At 37.3% G+C, this 16,881-nt stretch overlaps 1 protein-coding gene across 4 annotated transcripts in view; it reads left to right on the top strand.

Moving 5' to 3' along the window:
• Nucleotides 1-16,881, top strand: part of rock2b (rho-associated, coiled-coil containing protein kinase 2b) — a 34,269-nt gene that overhangs the window by 10,093 nt on the left and 7,295 nt on the right. For all 4 annotated transcript variants that reach the window (XM_058754875.1, XM_058754876.1, XM_058754877.1 and 1 more), the window contains exons 5-25: nt 27-287; nt 696-840; nt 938-1,076; nt 3,448-3,539; nt 6,664-6,826; nt 7,846-7,930; nt 8,328-8,416; nt 8,718-8,766; nt 8,871-9,006; nt 9,454-9,545; nt 10,303-10,549; nt 11,350-11,456; nt 11,590-11,749; nt 12,207-12,367; nt 12,611-12,795; nt 13,056-13,125; nt 13,249-13,352; nt 14,330-14,516; nt 14,652-14,745; nt 14,847-14,941; nt 16,671-16,853. In XM_058754875.1, coding sequence (XP_058610858.1) covers nt 27-287; nt 696-840; nt 938-1,076; nt 3,448-3,539; nt 6,664-6,826; nt 7,846-7,930; nt 8,328-8,416; nt 8,718-8,766; nt 8,871-9,006; nt 9,454-9,545; nt 10,303-10,549; nt 11,350-11,456; nt 11,590-11,749; nt 12,207-12,367; nt 12,611-12,795; nt 13,056-13,125; nt 13,249-13,352; nt 14,330-14,516; nt 14,652-14,745; nt 14,847-14,941; nt 16,671-16,853 — 2,844 coding nt within the window. The remainder of the gene's footprint in view (nt 1-26; nt 288-695; nt 841-937; nt 1,077-3,447; nt 3,540-6,663; nt 6,827-7,845; nt 7,931-8,327; nt 8,417-8,717; nt 8,767-8,870; nt 9,007-9,453; nt 9,546-10,302; nt 10,550-11,349; nt 11,457-11,589; nt 11,750-12,206; nt 12,368-12,610; nt 12,796-13,055; nt 13,126-13,248; nt 13,353-14,329; nt 14,517-14,651; nt 14,746-14,846; nt 14,942-16,670; nt 16,854-16,881) is intronic.

The following is a 16,881-nucleotide window of genomic DNA, read 5'->3' as shown; positions in this document are numbered from 1 at the left end:
CTCTCTCTCTCTCTCTGTTCACATAGCTTTGCTGTGCGTTCCAAGATGAGAAGTACCTTTATTTGGTGATGGAGTTCATGCCTGGTGGAGACCTGGTGACTCTGACCAGCAGCTATGACATCCCAGAAGAGTGGGCTCGATTCTACACGGCAGAAGTGGTGCTGGCACTGGACGCCATCCATTCTCTGGGCTTCATTCACAGAGACATCAAACCAGACAACATGCTGCTCGACCGCAATGGACACCTGAAACTCGCTGACTTTGGAACGTGCATGAAGATGGACTCGGTGTGTTTTGGGTTGTGTGATGGGTGCTTTTGATGTGTGTGTTTGTGTAATTGAGTGTAGAAAGAAAGAAAGAGTCTACATTTAAAATTGTATTGTATGCAAGATTGCAAATAGTTTGTCACAAATCATGGTGTACTGAGACAATTTTAGGACAATAATCCTAGTTGAAACCATAAGTTTTTGCATTTTGCATTTTTGCATTAATCCCCCATGCTATGGTAATAATTATGTCAGCGCTGCCATCTTCTGGTTTGATCATGTAGTGCAGCATGAATTACGATAACCTGTCAATGGATTTAAAAGGGGGTATTTTTCCCAGCTTAATATGCACAGACAACATAGCAACATTGGTTTAACCAGTGCATATAATAGTTATATTTGTGTATATGCATCTGTATTTGTGTTTAGTCCGGTATGGTCCGCTGTGACACTGCTGTTGGGACTCCTGATTACATTTCCCCAGAGGTTTTGATGTCTCAAGGAGGAACAGGTTACTATGGCCGGGAGTGTGACTGGTGGTCTGTTGGTGTTTTCATTTATGAGCTGCTAGTGGGTGAGTAGCACCAACTTCATCTGTATCCTCCAATATCCTGTGATCTCATCACACTGTTCTTACAATCCTATATTAACTCTTCTGTCGATGTGGACAGGTGACACACCGTTTTATGCCGAGTCTCTGGTGGGCACCTACGGAAAGATCATGGATCATAAAAACAGCTTAACTTTCCCAGATGATATCGAAATGTCAAATGAGGCCAAAGACCTCATCTGTGCCTTTCTGTCAGACAGGTAAGAGAGAGAAACATAGTGTTTGGATAGAGTAACCTCTTTTAAAAATTAGTCACTTACTGTCATGGGATGTAACATCAAAAGCAGCATGTAAAAATATTTATTTCTAGAGATTGGGTGATATCGATTTTTCTGATAATGATAAATAAATTATGACTATCAATAATAGGAATAAAAAAAATTCCATTCAAGTTGAAATGGTGCTTAACTTTATTGCAAAATTAAAATGATAACTTAAGCATGAAAATGTTTGTAATTAAATCAAATGAAAAATAGCTATACTGAAATTCTATGATAATTTATACTTAATATTATTTTTTGTATCAGTATTTGTTATTTTTATTGTCATATGTAATATACACTACTGTTCAAACGTTTGGGGTCAGCTTTTTTTTTTAAATTCAGCAAGGACACCTCCTATTGATACATTTTTCCCCTGGAAAACTACACTCCAGTGGTTTGAGTCTTACCTCTCAGATAGGTCCTTCAGTTCTTGGACCACTTCTCTTCTCTGTCTACATGGAATCACTAGGTTCTGTCATTCAGAAACATTGCTTTTCATATCACTGCTATGCTGATGACACTCAACTCTACCTCTCATTCCATCCTGATGATCGGACGATAGCTGCTCGCATCTCAGCTTGTCTAACAGACATTTCTTGCTGGGTGAAGGACCATGACCTTCAACTCAGCCTTGCCAAGACAGAACTGCTTGTGATTCCATCAAACCCATCATTTCATCACAATTTCACCATCCGATTAGGCACATCAACCATAACTCCTTCAAAAACAGCCAGAAACCTTGGAGGTATGATTGATGATCAGCTAACTTTCTCAGACCACATTGCTAAAACTGCCCGGTCCTGCAGATTTGCTTTATTTAACATTAAGAAGATCAGGCCCTTTCTTTCGGAACATGCTTCACAACTCCTTGTTCAAGCCCTTGTTCTGTCCAGGCTGGACTATTGCAATGCTCTCTTGGCAGGTCTTCCAGCCAGTTCTATCAAACCTTTACAATTAATCTAGAATGTGGCAGCAAGATTAATTTTTAATGAGCCAAAAAAAATGCACGTCACACCTCTGTTTATCAATTTGCACTGGCTACCCATAGCTGCTCTCATAAAATTCAAGGCATTAATGTTTTCCTACAAAACCACCACTGGCTATGCACCCCTTTACCTAAATTCATTACTTCAGATTTATGTGCCCTCTAGAAGCTTGTGTTCTGCAAGTGAATATCGCTTTAATGTGCCATCCCAAAGAGGGACAAAATCACTTTCACAGACTTTTAAATTAAATGTTCCCTCCTGGTGGAATGACCTGCCCAACTCAATCCGAGCAGCTGAGTCCTTAGCCATCTTCAAGAATCGGCTAAAAACGCACCTCTTCCATCTTTATTTGACCCTCTAACTCTAGCACTCTCTATTCTGATTCTATTCTTCAAAAAAAAAATACAAATTTTGCGTCTGCTAAATGACTAAATGTAAATGATAATAATATTAAATATTATTCCTGAAGGATCCTGTGACACTAATGACTGGAGTAATAGCTGCTGAAAATTCAGCTTTGCCATCACAGAAATAAAATATTTATATTAATATTAAATAAATGAAATATTAAAATAAAATATATTTAAATAGAAAAAAGAAATACTGTTTTGAACACTATTACTGTATTATTGATACAGTAAATGCAGCCTTAAAGAGCATAAGAGGCTGTTTTAACAAACAATAAATAATCATATCGACCCCCAGTTTCTGAAATGGTAGTGTACATAAAATGAAATCACCTCAAGTCTTGTCTTTTTAAAAATGATGTACAGGTCTACATCTATTCATTTTATGGTTTTAATAGCCAAAAATCAGTCACTGGCAAAACATCAACTTCATGTTCCAATGCTTCTACTGCATTTCTTTTTAAACCCAGGTCACTCTTTCAGCCTGACAACTTCAATCTGTTTTCCTATAACTCTCTTTTTCCTCTCTTTTTCTCCTCCCTCTCACATGCACATACATATGAGCATTCCTGATCAAATGTCCAGAGAGGGGTTTATGTTTTCATGTAAAAGCACAACACACACACACCCCTCCCTTTGCATTCTAGTTACAGGAATGTCCCACACGTGGCAGTCCAAACTGCTGCACCCCTCTGATCCAGATGCAAGGAATGGGAGGGGAACGACCGTTCCTTATTTTTGGATGTTGCTGCGTGTGTCGCTTTCGCTCCTCAACTTCTCTATGCTCTGCCGTTTCCCATCAGCCACTCGCTGTTGGAAGTTCCAGTCTCACACACACAAACGTCACTTAACGGATTAGTGAGCGTGGTTGTGGTTCTCTGTTTGGTTTGCTGACCAGTGTTTTGCTATGTTCAGGGAGGTGAGGCTTGGCCGGACTGGAGTGGATGAAATAAAATGTCACCCCTTCTTCAAGAACGATCAGTGGACCTTCGACACCATACGAGACAGTAAGCTGATCTGTGATCATGACTTGTGAAAGTCATGACCATTCATGATAATTATAGCCAATTAAGTAATTATCACTATTAAGTCAATATTACTCACTTACTATTACATTATGCATGTACAGAATGATAACGGTATACAGTAGATGTATATACTGAAGTCTTGCATCGGTTCATATCTTGAGTCGTTCATATCTGCTCAGATTATAAATATGGGCTTTTGTAATACAGCTTTTAATATTAATGAAATTTCTGCTCATATTTTTCTCCAGACAAATGCAAACATTCACTTCACACCCTCATGCTATGCTTCAGAGAAAGCTATTTCCGTCATGCATACATAGTCTTGAATTCATTTTGTGCTGAAACTTTTTTTTATTGTGGTTTCTACCCACTTGCTGTTTTATTGATTTATAATAATACAGTAACTAAAACAATTAACTTGTTTAGATGTGTTAGGCTTGTTAACCATAATTTATCTTAGCTTAATTGATGTATATTTCTCCATGAAGCTTAAAGGGATAGTTCACCCAAAAATGAAAATTCTGTCATTAATTACTCACCCTCATATCGTTCCAAACCCGTAAGACCTCCGTTCATCTTCGAAACACAGCTTAAGATATTTTTGATGAAATCCGAGAGCTCTCTGACTCTCCAAAGATAGCAACACAATGGAAATGTTCCCAGGTCCAGAAACGTAGCAAGGACGTCGGTAAAACAGTCAATGTGGCATCAGGAGTTCAGTACCTTTCGTGTGCAAAGACAAAAAAAAAAAAAAAAAGACTTTATTCCACAATTCATCAATTCTGATTCTTACGTTATCATGCGCATGCGTTGTTTACATGAAGCGGAAGCAAGCGCATGCGTCGTGATATACTCTCCACAATGGCGGTGTGCTACAGCAGATGGGATGAAGAGGAGAAGAATTGTTGAATAAAGTCGTTATTTTTGTTTTCTTTTCGGCAAAAAAAGTATTCTCGTAGCTTCATAAAATTACGGCTGAACTCCTGATGCCACATTGACTGTTTTACCGATGTCCTTGCTACGTTTCTGGACCTGGGAACATTTCCGTTGCGTTGCTGTCTTTGAAGGGTCAGAGAGCTCTCGGATTTCATCAAAAATATCTTAAATTGTATTCCGAAAATGAACAAAGGTCTTACGGGTTCGGAACAACAAGAGGGTGAGTAATTAATGACTAAATTTTCATTTTTGGGTGAACTATTCCTTTAATTATGTGATGTGATAAAACAGCAAAGAGTGATGTTACACTTTTTGCTGTTTTATGCCATTAGTACTTTATTTTTGTTAGTTTTGTTTTGTTCGGTAACCTTGCTCTCTGCTGTGATGTGCTCCTATCCGGGGTTGTGGTGTTTGGGACAGGGTTACGGGGGTATGGGGTTGGTTTCAGTAAGGGTGGAACCCAGCATTTGGCCCGTACACAGTTACTAATGAGAGAAGAGCCTCAAAACCACAGAGTTGAACTCGTTTTCTGCTCCTCTCTCTATCCCTCGCTCTAGTGATGCCCAAATGCACATTCTGTATTTGCTTTCTCTCTGCCTCCACAGTAGTCTGTTATTAGCGGTGCTATCAAAGAGCATTCTGGGAAAAAACTACATCTAAATAGTAAATATCTGTATGGTGCGGTGTTGCCATATGGCAACATATCATTTTCTTTCTTTTTCTTGCAATTCAGAATAAAATACAACAGATTTTTTTGGTGGAATGAAACTAATTCGATTTTCTCTTGTTTTTCTTGCGCACATGCTGACATACTTTTTTTTTTTTTGGTTCATTTTTGATAAGTTTAATAGATGTTTATTGTCTAAATTTACTTATATCTGAATTGGTTTTACAGTATATTGAAAAAAATATCGATGTTTCCATTGTGCAGAGAAAGACAACTCTATACTACAATGAAATCGCAGTAATGCATTTCCTCATTGAGAATTTTTATAGATCAGTGCCATCAGTGGCAGTTATTTATTTAAGACCTTTGTTCATCTTCAGAACACAAATGAAGATATTTTTGATGAAATCCGAGAGCTTTCTGACCCTCCATAGACAGAAATGTAGTAAGGACATCGGTAATATAGTCCATGTGAGAATACTTTTTGTGCACAAAGAAAACAAAAATGATGATTTTATTCAGTAATTCTCTTCTGTGTCAGACGAGCTTCTCGTAGCTTAAATTACGGTTGAACCACTGATGTCACATGGACTATTTTAACAATGTTCTTACTACCTTTCTGGGCCTTAAACATGGTAGTTCCGTTGCTGTCTATGCAGGGTCAGAAAGCTCTCAGATTTCATCAAAAATATCCTAATTTGTGTTCCGAAGATGAACGACGGTTTGGAACAACATGAGGGTGAGTAATTACTAGCAGAATTTTCATTTTTGGATGAACTATCCCTTTAAAAAACAGACAATTGACTCTAAAAATGAGGAAAACTAGACATTAAAAATCAATCTATCAAGATATTAAAAGGTAAAAGATATTCATTTGCTCAATTTGAATGCGTAGATGTGCCAAATGGATAAATATAACAGTTCATAAAGAAAGAAAAAAAAATGAATGCAACCCATATAAATAAAATGTTTTATCCAATTTTGATCTTTTTTTGTTTGTGTTTGGAATTAATAAAATGAATTAATAATTTTTTTTTCTTGTATGTATTAAATCCTCCCTAATTCAAAAGCTAAACTTAAAGCACAAAGCTCCAATATCTCTGTCTGTTTTCGTTTGACTGTGGAGAGTTTGAATGCAGCCCATCCCCATTAGATGTTTGACACATGTTCTCCCAGCGTGCTCAGCACGTTCGCTCCAGAGGCAGGGAGTGTTTTGGATGTGTAAGTGAGCGTGAGTGTGTGTGAGCACAGTAGGTAGTGAGTAAGCACCGGCCAGCTTGGCAAGTCATACATGCCACTCCTCCCTTCAATACAGTGTCTGCTTTGTATGCTACACACACTGAGCCTTTCACTGTGAGACTCTCTCTCTCACACACAAGCACTCAAACAGAACACACTATTTTTGCTCAAATCTTTTACAATATTCTCTCAACCCCCTCCTCTCTCCCTCTCTCCCTCTCTCTCTCTCTCTCTCTCTCTCTCTCTGTCTCTGTCTCTCAGCCATGGCTCCAGTGGTGCCGGAGCTGAGTAGCGATATTGACACCAGTAACTTTGATGATGATATAAAGGATGATCCATTAGGAACCGAGACCTTTGCCCCTCCCCGTGCCTTCACAGGAAATCAGCTACCATTTGTGGGCTTCACGTATTTCAGGGAGGACCAGTAAGTTTGAAAATGCGTTTTGTGTGTGTTTGTGACAAGATGGATTCTGACAATGGAAATGTTGTATTATAATGTAAAATATTGTTATTACAAATATTTTTATTTCATTTTACACAATTGGTTTGTTGCATAATATGTAAATGTAATATAACTGACGTGTGTGGAAAAAGGATTCAAAGAGGAACAGGGTTCCAACACATTTTGGCCAATGAATTTCCATAACTTTTACAGGCGTTCATTACTCGATTAAAGATTTTGCACTCAAAACAATTTCTAGCATATGAAATATTTTTGAGCTGAGCATAACTAGAAAATAATATATTCATGTTGTTGTTGTTGTTGTTTATGCAAGTCTGGATATTCTATTTTTCATTATTATTTAGAATTTATAGTGTTTTTCTATGACTGTAAAAATGTTTTCCATTTTCAATCTTTTCTAAATGAACATCTACAGTGAACAGAGATAAATAACGAAAATGGTGAAATCCATATTAAGTTAAAAGTCCATATTTCAGACACTGTAGTGCTGTTTGATTTGTACACAGGTATCTTGTTCTCTTCCACGCACGCTGACTCACAGATAAACACTAAAGAACTGTAAAACGACAGCAAGCTCCTGTTATGGATTGATAGAGACAGGATATACAGTATTTTTGCATGATTTTGGTAACCGTGAATGAGTGCTGTATTTGTTCCATCACAATTCCCTCCTTTTTCCCTTATCCTTTCACTGTTTCCTCCCTCGCGTTCTCAGTTTCTCCAGTGTGGCTGAGTGAAGCCACATGGGCCGCTGGCTGAGATTGGCTGGAGATTGAGTAGTTGCTTTGAGATTTTCTTTCTTTCATTTCCTCTCTCTCTTTCTTGTTCCCTCTCTCTTTCTAACTTATTCTCCGAACTGTCTTTTTCATCTTGAATTGATTTATGAAACCTCAAAGTGTGTTGCTGTGGAGTAAACAAGGACGAAGCTTGCTGAGAAGAGTGGAACTTTTACCATAATGCTCTTTCTACCTCTCTTTCAGATTGTTAAACCAAAAAAATAAGTGTTCTGAAGAGGACTCTAATGCTGAGAGTGTCAATGAGGATCATAATTTAAACCAGGCAGAGGTGCATATATTTTTTAATATTATTACTGACTTTATCATATTAATGATTGTTAAATTTATAAAAACTACGAATGAAAAGGAACATATTTCTGGTTTTATGTAGATAAAGGGGCATTGAGCCTCACTGATAGAGCTGTGAGCATATATAAGGCTAAAAGTGTGGGGAATATTGCTCTGTAATAGTGGGTGGCACAAAATTAGCACTTAGGTTTCTAAAATAGATGCTTATATGACTTGCTCTGCAGCAGAATTTACCCCAGCCGTTTAGTGTCGTTACTCAACATAATTGGAGTGTTTCTCCACATTCTTTAGATAATTGCTGCTTTTAATAGAATGGAAAAACAACTGGCATCAGTTTTTTTGTTGACTTTTCACATGTGTTTTGTGCATGTTCCCAGTCCACTGACCTGCAAAAGAGGCTGAAAAAGTTGGAAGAAAAAGTCAAACATGAGATGCTAGCAAAGGAGGAACTGGAAAATAAATGCAGGTACAAATACTCATAAACATCCAAATGAGAAAATATTTATTTTTTGCATTTTTTTTACATTTTATTTAATAAAACTTTAAAAAAAGGATGTTTCCAACAAAATGTAAATGGAAAGTTCAGTAGAAACTCAGAATCAATATTTCAATTTCATGTCACGATGTTTCTTTTGTTTATTTTTTCTTTAAATTACATTTTTGTGACCTCAGACTTTTGGACCCCACCGTAATTCTGTTAAGGCAAATTCATACATTTGGCAAATTCAAAATTAAATTCAAATTTAGTCTGCATTGTGTCTCAACAGAACAGCAAATCAGCGGCTAGAGAAGTTGTCCAAAGAGCTTGAAGAAGAAGTAAGACGAAGTTTTAAATTGCACTCACCCAAAAAAAGGCTTTTGATTCAAAACCGTTCAGAAACAAAGTGCCGCTTTCTTCAACTGTTTCTCTCTTGTTGCAGGTGAATGTGAGACAGGCGGTGGAAGACTCTCTGAGGGAACTGGAGAAAGAGAAAGCTTTACTGAAGCACCAGCGTTCTGCAAGCATAAGAAAGGCTGGCTTAGAAACAGACAGAAAGCGTCTGCTTGAGAATGAGGGTGAGAACATTACAAACACACTTGATTAACCCTCAACAATGACATTAAATTAAAAACAGTTGTGTATTTACAAGGAGCGGGAAAAAATCTATTCACTAATACATCCATATTGGCTCAATCTACAAAAAATTACGATCATAATGCGCTTTATACCTGGGGGATCTTACCCCATCTTAACCTTCAGTATTACTCAACATTCGTCGAATTACATGAGCTTTTCTTGAAATATATGCTGCTTTAGATGCAGCTTATGTGCAGCTTTTGGTTGTTCAAAATATTCTGAAATTCGTGTAATACTGACAATATTTTGCTGACATTCTTGATTAACCAAAGCACTGGCCCAAAATTTCTACCCGATTTGCTCTGACGTTCTCCCATCTAGAAAGTATTAGTTCTGCTCTGCTGATGTTGTGATGTTAACATATTTTGCATTTCTCTCTCTTGCAGTGAGCAGCCTGAAAGAGCAGCTAGCCGAACTGAAGAAGAAGACCCAGAACTCTCATATCTCCGCCGAGAAGAACATTCACCTGGAAAAACAGGTGGGTCTCTGAGCAAAACTTTCTCAAACCATTAACCTCAGAACAACAACTATTTAACAAATAGCCAGATGCAACATTTTTATCGGATTTTAGGACATTTACTAATTAAAAGCAGCAAAAAATGGCTATACAAAATAAAACTTAAGAGGTTTGTGCTTAATGCTAAAGTAGTTCATTTTCCAATGTTTAAATACTTTTCTCCTATCACAGCTAAAATATGTTTTAAATATTTACAAGAACAACTTTTTATAAGTAAAAAGGCCTTTTTAAATAAGTATTAGATTTTTTTTTAATAAATATAAAATTATAAAAATATTTTAGGTTCACTTATTAAATTAAGTGAAGAAATCCGCTAATGGAACAAAATACGGTTTAATTTTATAAATTCTTATACATTTCTGAAGCCCAAAAATCATTTTAGCTTAAACTACCGATCAGAAGTTTGGGGTGAGTAATTAAAAAAAAAAAAAGGAATCAATAATTTTATTTAATAAAAATTTAATTGACAGTACTGTAAATACAGTACATTTATAATGATCCGAATTTCTATTAAATTTCAAATAAATGCTGTTCTTTTAAACTTTTTTTTTTTTTGTCAAAGAATCCTGGAAATAAATGCAGCATTGAAGAGCACAAGAGACTTCTTTCTAAAACATGACACAAAATCTTCCTGACCCTAAACTTTTGGACAGTTTTGGTTTTAAGGATATAATAAAAGTACAAAAGAGATTCTGATACTGAATTAATGTGTCTTTAGTTGGAGGAGCTGAATGCTAAGCACCAGGCTGAGGTGGAGGAGTCCGAGCGGCTGAAGAAGGCCCAGGGTGAGGCGTTGAGACAGTCCCAGCAGCTGGAGGTCTCTCTCAGGGAGCTTCAGGAGCGTCTGGCCCAGCTGGAGAGTAGCCGGCTGGGTCTGGAACAGGAGAGACTGAGCCTGCAAACCTCACTGGAGGTGGAGAAGCGAGAGAGAAGCCTCGGCTCAGAGACCATCAATGACCTACTAGGTGAGTGCATTGCATGTGTGTCTATGCCTGTTTCTGTTCATCAGACAGATGTAGCTGTGAATTAGCATCTACCAAGCTTCCTAGAAGGAGATTGTGTTACGTTCTAGGGATCACACTTGTGTGCAGGTCTGTGTGAGTGAGTGAAAGCAAAAATGTATGTTTGAGTGTGTAGTGGTCAGCTCTTCGCTGAAGGACACTAGGCTCTTGTCTGCCGGGCAGTGTTGTTGTGTTGGGGCGGAGCTGCCCGCAGTCAGTGTAAACATGAATAGAGCGTTATTTTAAGGTCAGAGGCAGGTAGCTGACGTTATGTCGCTGGACATAGAAAAACAAGCAAACAAGAAATTCTTCTTCTGTGTCGTATTCTCAGTTTTGTCTATTAAATTTTAAAGGTTTGTTTCTGTGTGTGCTTTTATCTCCTGAGAGATGATTATTATTATTATTTCATTTAAATGAACCGATTTTAACTACTTTAAAACTTACCATGCCTTCATTTATTTTTCTACTTTTCAGATGCCTTTTATGTAAGGATTTTTTTATTGATTTTTACCCCAGACTAAGACTTTAATTTTAAAATATGAAAATTCCAAGCTAAACAAATAGTGAAATAAACAAACCATAAACCACAAAATATTTATTTTGTGAAAATAATTGATCAGTTTTTGGTTATTCGCGGGGAAGCGTTGTCTCTAACCTGAGTTAACCTGAATTCCTGACCTTCGGCATCAACTTCATTCTTGTTTTTGTGTCAGCCTGTTTTTCTTTAAATTTCATTTTTATTTCTATGTTTCTTACATTTTCAGGCCGTGTCTCTGGACTGGAAGACGAGTTAAAGCACATAAAGAGTTCTCTATCAAAGGCTGAAGCAGAGAAAAGACAGTTACAGGAGGATCTTACTGCCCTGGAAAAGGTGTGTGTGTGTATACGCGTGTGTGTATGTGTTTTAGCAAGAGACTAAATGACTCGCATTCTCTGCATATGATGTGTGTGTGGTTATGTGTATTTTTTGAAGCCCCTATTAATGTTGTCCCCTTCACCCACAGGAGAAGAGCAAGCAGGAGATTGATCTTTCTTTTAAACTCAAAGCCATTCAGCAGAGTCTAGAGCAGGAGGAGGCAGAGCATAAAGCCACTAAAGCCAGATTGGCTGACAACAACAAAATCAACCAATCCATTGAGGAGGCCAAGTCTGAGGCCCTGAAAGGTAAAATTACACAGTTGCCTCTGATTTAAAAACTCTAAAAACGTACAAATTTCACTACAAATGTAAAAAATTAAAAAGGAGAGATCAGTTTTGGTTGAGAGAAAAAAAATCTTGGTTACCTTAGTTACCCATTCATTTACTCTGGGGAAAGTGCTCAATTCCCTCTCTTAAAACTATCCTGTAATACATATAAAACTATTACTCAAAAGGAATTTGAGACTCGCAACAAAAGACTTGTGTGTTTAGTCTTTACTTTGACACCAGAAACTTGCCTGTCAAGATTTACATGATTCTTTTGGAAATGCCTTACATTACCCTTGTATGAAAAAAATGTTTTCCTCATTCCAAAATGACTATTCCATTTTTTTTTGTTCTAGCTGAGTAAATCGTTCCAAAGTCTGTAGTACAAACCTGTGGCTCGTTCGCCGTTTGGTGATGTTGTGTGTTTGTGTGACAGATATGGAGCATAAGCTGCTGGAAGAACGATCTGCTAAGCAACAGTTGGAAAACAGACTGATGCAGCTGGAGAAGGAAAACTCAGTATTAGACTGTGACTACAAGCAAGCCAAACACGAGCTTCAGGAGCTCCGCTCGCTCAAAGAAAAACTCACCGAGGAGGTACACCCATCTGACTGCTCTTCTTGCCTGGCTCTAGCTATCTGTCTCAACACATCTTTGTAATATGTTGTGTTTTTTGCCCATATTTTCAGCACTTCAACACTATTTTTGGCACATATTTCTGGATGAAACTTTATTTTAAACTTAAAATTAAAGGCATTTTAAAATTACATATATGCATCACATGGTGTGTGGAGAGTCCAAGATATTAAATCCAGTCTTTTGTGTATATGTATATGACAGGTGGAGGTGCTGAGTTTACGTGTGCAGCAGGAGACTCAGAAGAAGACTCTGTTTCAGGCAGATCTCAATGTACAGAGGCAGGAGGTCAGCACCCTGCTCTCCTCGGAGAAACAGCTCAAACAAGAACTCAACCATCTGCTGGAGCTCAAACACAGCCTGGAGAAACAAAATCAAGAACTACGCAGGTGAGTTAGGTTTCATGATGGATGATATATATTACAGCGATATTGTTCTTCTGTGTCATTGTCTTTAAAGTTGCGGTGTGATTGTCCCTATTCTCATAGAATTAGAATGATTAATAAAACTTGATTATAGTTATCACTCTTTGTGTGAACAGGCTTTTATCCTGTTTTTCTAAACTTACAAAGCGAAACACTAATACGCATAATGTTACATAGCACACATATTGTGCATGCAATGCAAAAAGCTCTCTTTGTCCACTCAGGGAGAGAGAAGAAGCTGACAAACAGCTGAAAGAGCTGAAGGACCAGTTGGAGTCAGAGCAGTACTTCACAGTATGTCTGATCAGGCTTTAACATATTTTGTCAGTAAATGTGTGGAGGGATGTATTTGGATTGGTTTTTGTATCGGTGTCCTCATATTTGTTTTAAACTGAAACATTTTTCCTTGATTTTTAGAAACTGTATAAGACTCAGATTCGAGAGCTGAAGGAGGACAGTGATGAAAAGGCTAAACTCTACAATGATGCTCAGCAGAGAATGGAGGACCTGCAGGAAGAGAGGTGTGTATTTCCACACAAGTATTTGTTTTTGAAACAGGATGGCAGGACATATGAAAATGACTGGACTTTTTTATAAACTGCGCTACCTAACTATTTTCGTTTGACACTATCACCTGTAATCATGATCTATCAGATAGATAATTCTGTGCAGAACTCATGTAATGACCAAAACAATGTTTCTTAACAAGTAACTTGTAGTTTCAACCGCTAGAGGGCCAAACGTTACAAAATGTAGCTTTACGTTTTAATAAAATAAAAAAATGGAAATGTGAGTTTCTTGGCTTTTCATCTTTGGCTTTTGGCTTTGAAGCCATCTATGCTGCTAGTGTATTCCACATCATAGGCAGAGCGCCTCCTAGTGGTACAGAGGATGAATAACATAGTTGATCAATAAAGCCACAGCTTTTTCCCAGCGAGGAGAAAGGATTAATGTGTGAACCTGGACCACAAAACCAGTCTTAAGTCGCTGGGGTATATTTGTAGCAATATCCAAAAATACATTGTGTGGGTCAAAATTATCGATTTTCTTTTATGCCAAAAATCATTAGGATATTTCGTAAAGATCATGTTCCATGATGATATTTTGTAAATTTCTTACCATAAATATATCAAAATGTAATTTTTGATTAGTAATATGCATTGCTAAGAACTTCATTTGGACAACTTTAAAGGCGATTTTCTCAATATTTTGATTTTTTTGCACCCTCAGATTCCAGATTTTCAAACAGTTGTATCTCGGCCAAATATTGTCCTATCCTAACAAATCATACATCAATGGAAAGCTTATTTTACCCTTATGACTGGTTTTGTGGTCCAGGGTCACATATGCATGTGAAACCACATCAATTAGTGCAAGGCTAGTATGGTACATAAATAGATGCAAATAGAATGAATAAACAGATAACAATATCTATACTTGCATCTTTGTACACTGAATTCCTATTCATATACAAACCGGTTCATGTGTGTTTCTGTAGGGACTCATTAGCAACACAGCTAGAGGCAAGCCTGACAAAGGCAGACGCTGAAGAATTGGCACGCACCATCGCTGAGGAGCAATACTCAGACCTGGAGAAAGAAAAGATCATGAAGGAGCTAGAGATCAAAGACATGAACGCCAGACACCGGCAGGAACTCAGCGAAAAGGATAATACCATCAGCTCGGTGAGTATAAGAATGTATTTAATTCATAAGTAAATATATAATAAATGATCAGAAATAATAATTTGTCTGTACACACAACATAAACATTAATTAATAGTAATTAATTACATTTTTTAATATTTTATGTAATGCAAGCTGGAGGAATCGAACCGCACACTGACTGTGGATGTTGGCAACCTGGCTAATGAGAAAGAAGAGCTCAACAATCAGCTCAAACACCTACAGCATAGTGAGTAGGCTGCTGAATGTCGGTTAATATTATAATAATATAAATGAATCAATGGTATAATGTTCATATGTGCTTTACCATTTATAAATGTGTATACATAGAGCTGGAGAAAGCCAAAGAAGAAGAAAAACAGACGAAATCTTTGGTCCTGTCCTTCGAGAAGCACATAGAGGTTGAGCGAACCCTCAAGATTCAGGTCTGTTTGGCTTATTTGAATCAAGAGTTTATAACTGCTGTATACATGTACAATCATGGCCAAAAATATCGGCACCCTTGGTAAATATGATCAAAGAAGGCTGTGAAAATTAACCTGCATTGTTAATCCTTTTGATCTTTTATTTTAAAAATTCACAAAAATCTAACCTTTCATTGGATTTTAAGAATTTAAAATAGGGGGAAATATCATAATGAAATCAATGTTTTTCTCAAATACACATTGGACACAATTATTGGTACCCCTAGAAATTCTTATGATTAAAATATCTCTGAAGTATATTCCCATTCATATTCACAATTTTGAGCACTCCAGGTTGATTATGAACATGAAATTATCCAGCCATGGCTTCCTGTTTCACAGAAATATAAATAGGAGGAGAAACAAAGCCAAAATTCCTTTAACCATCCATCACAATGAGAAAAACCAAAGAATATATTTCTGATGTGCAGCAAAAGATAATTGAGCTTCACAAATTAGTGAAGTGGCTTTAAGAAAACAGCTAGAGCAGTGAAAATTCCCATTTCCACCATCAGGGCAATAATTTCCAATCAAGAATTTCCAATCAACATGAAATGTTACGAAACTGCCTGGAAGAGGACGTGTGTCTATATCGTCCTAATGCACAGTGAGAAGGAGAGTTTGAGTGGCTAAAGACTCTCCAAGGACCACAGCTGGAGAATTGCAGAAAATAGTTGAGTCTCGGGGTCAGAGAACTTTAAAGATAAATTGTCAAACAGCATCTACATCACCACATGTTGTTTGGGAGGGTTTCAAGAAAAATTCTCCTCGCTCATCCAAAAACAAACTTCAGCATATTCAGTTATATACACGACTGGAACTTCAAATGGGACTGGCTTCTATGGTCAGATGGAACTAAAAAATGAGCTTTTTGCAGCAAACACTCAAGATGGGTTTGGTGAACACAGGGATAAAAAGTACCCCATGTATACAATGAAATATACTGCTGTATTTTTAATGTTGTGGGCCTATATTTCTGCTGGAGGTCCTGGACATCTTGTTTAGACACATGACATCTTTGATTCTATCAAATACCAACAGATAAAAAAATCAATAAGTGACTGACTCTGTTAGAAATCTTATAATGGGCCATGTTTGGATCTTCCAACTTTTACAATAATCCAAAGACAAACCTCAAAAACTACTCAAAAATGGGTCACTGAGCACAAAACCAAGCTTCTGCTGGCCATTCCAGTCCTCTGACCTGAACCCTGTAGAAAATGAGTGGGGTGAGCTGAAGAGAAGAAGCACCAACATGGAGCTGGGAATCTAAAGGGTCTGGAGTGATTCTGGATGAAGGAATGGTCTCTGATCTCTTGTCAGGTGTTCTCTAACCTCATCAGGCATTATAGGAGAAAATTTAGAGCTGTTAAACTGGCAAATGGAGGTTTCAAAAAGTATTGAATAAAAGGGTGCCGTTAATTGTGGCCAATGTGTATTAGAGAAAAACATTTATTTCATAATGATATTTCCCCCCATTTTAAATTCTTATTATCCAATGAAAGGTTAGATTTTTGTTAATTTTTTTAAACAAAAGATCAAAAGGATTAAGAGTGCAGATTCATTTTCACAGCCGCCTTTGATCATATTTACCAAGGGTGCCAATATTTTTGGCCATGTTGTTCTCGTATCTTAAAATAGGTGTTATTAGCATGTCTCAGGTAAATTATATCAGATGTTTGGATTGTAGGCTATAAATAAGCTGGCTGAGGTTATGAAGAAGAATGATGTCAGAACACCGCAAGGCAACAACTCTGACGTCCGCAAGAAGGAGAAGGAGAACAGACAGCTCCAGTCGCTGCTCCGCACAGAGAAAGATAAACTCAACAACACCATCATCAAATACCAGAGAGAAATCAATGAAATGCAGGCTGTAAGTGACATTAAATACATACATTTAA

The sequence above is a fragment of the Onychostoma macrolepis genome, chromosome 20 (genome assembly GCF_012432095.1).
Source record: "Onychostoma macrolepis isolate SWU-2019 chromosome 20, ASM1243209v1, whole genome shotgun sequence".
NCBI lineage: Eukaryota > Metazoa > Chordata > Actinopteri > Cypriniformes > Cyprinidae > Onychostoma > Onychostoma macrolepis.
The sequence above is the reverse complement of the archived record's forward strand: the minus strand, read 5'-3'. Positions and strand labels throughout refer to the sequence as shown.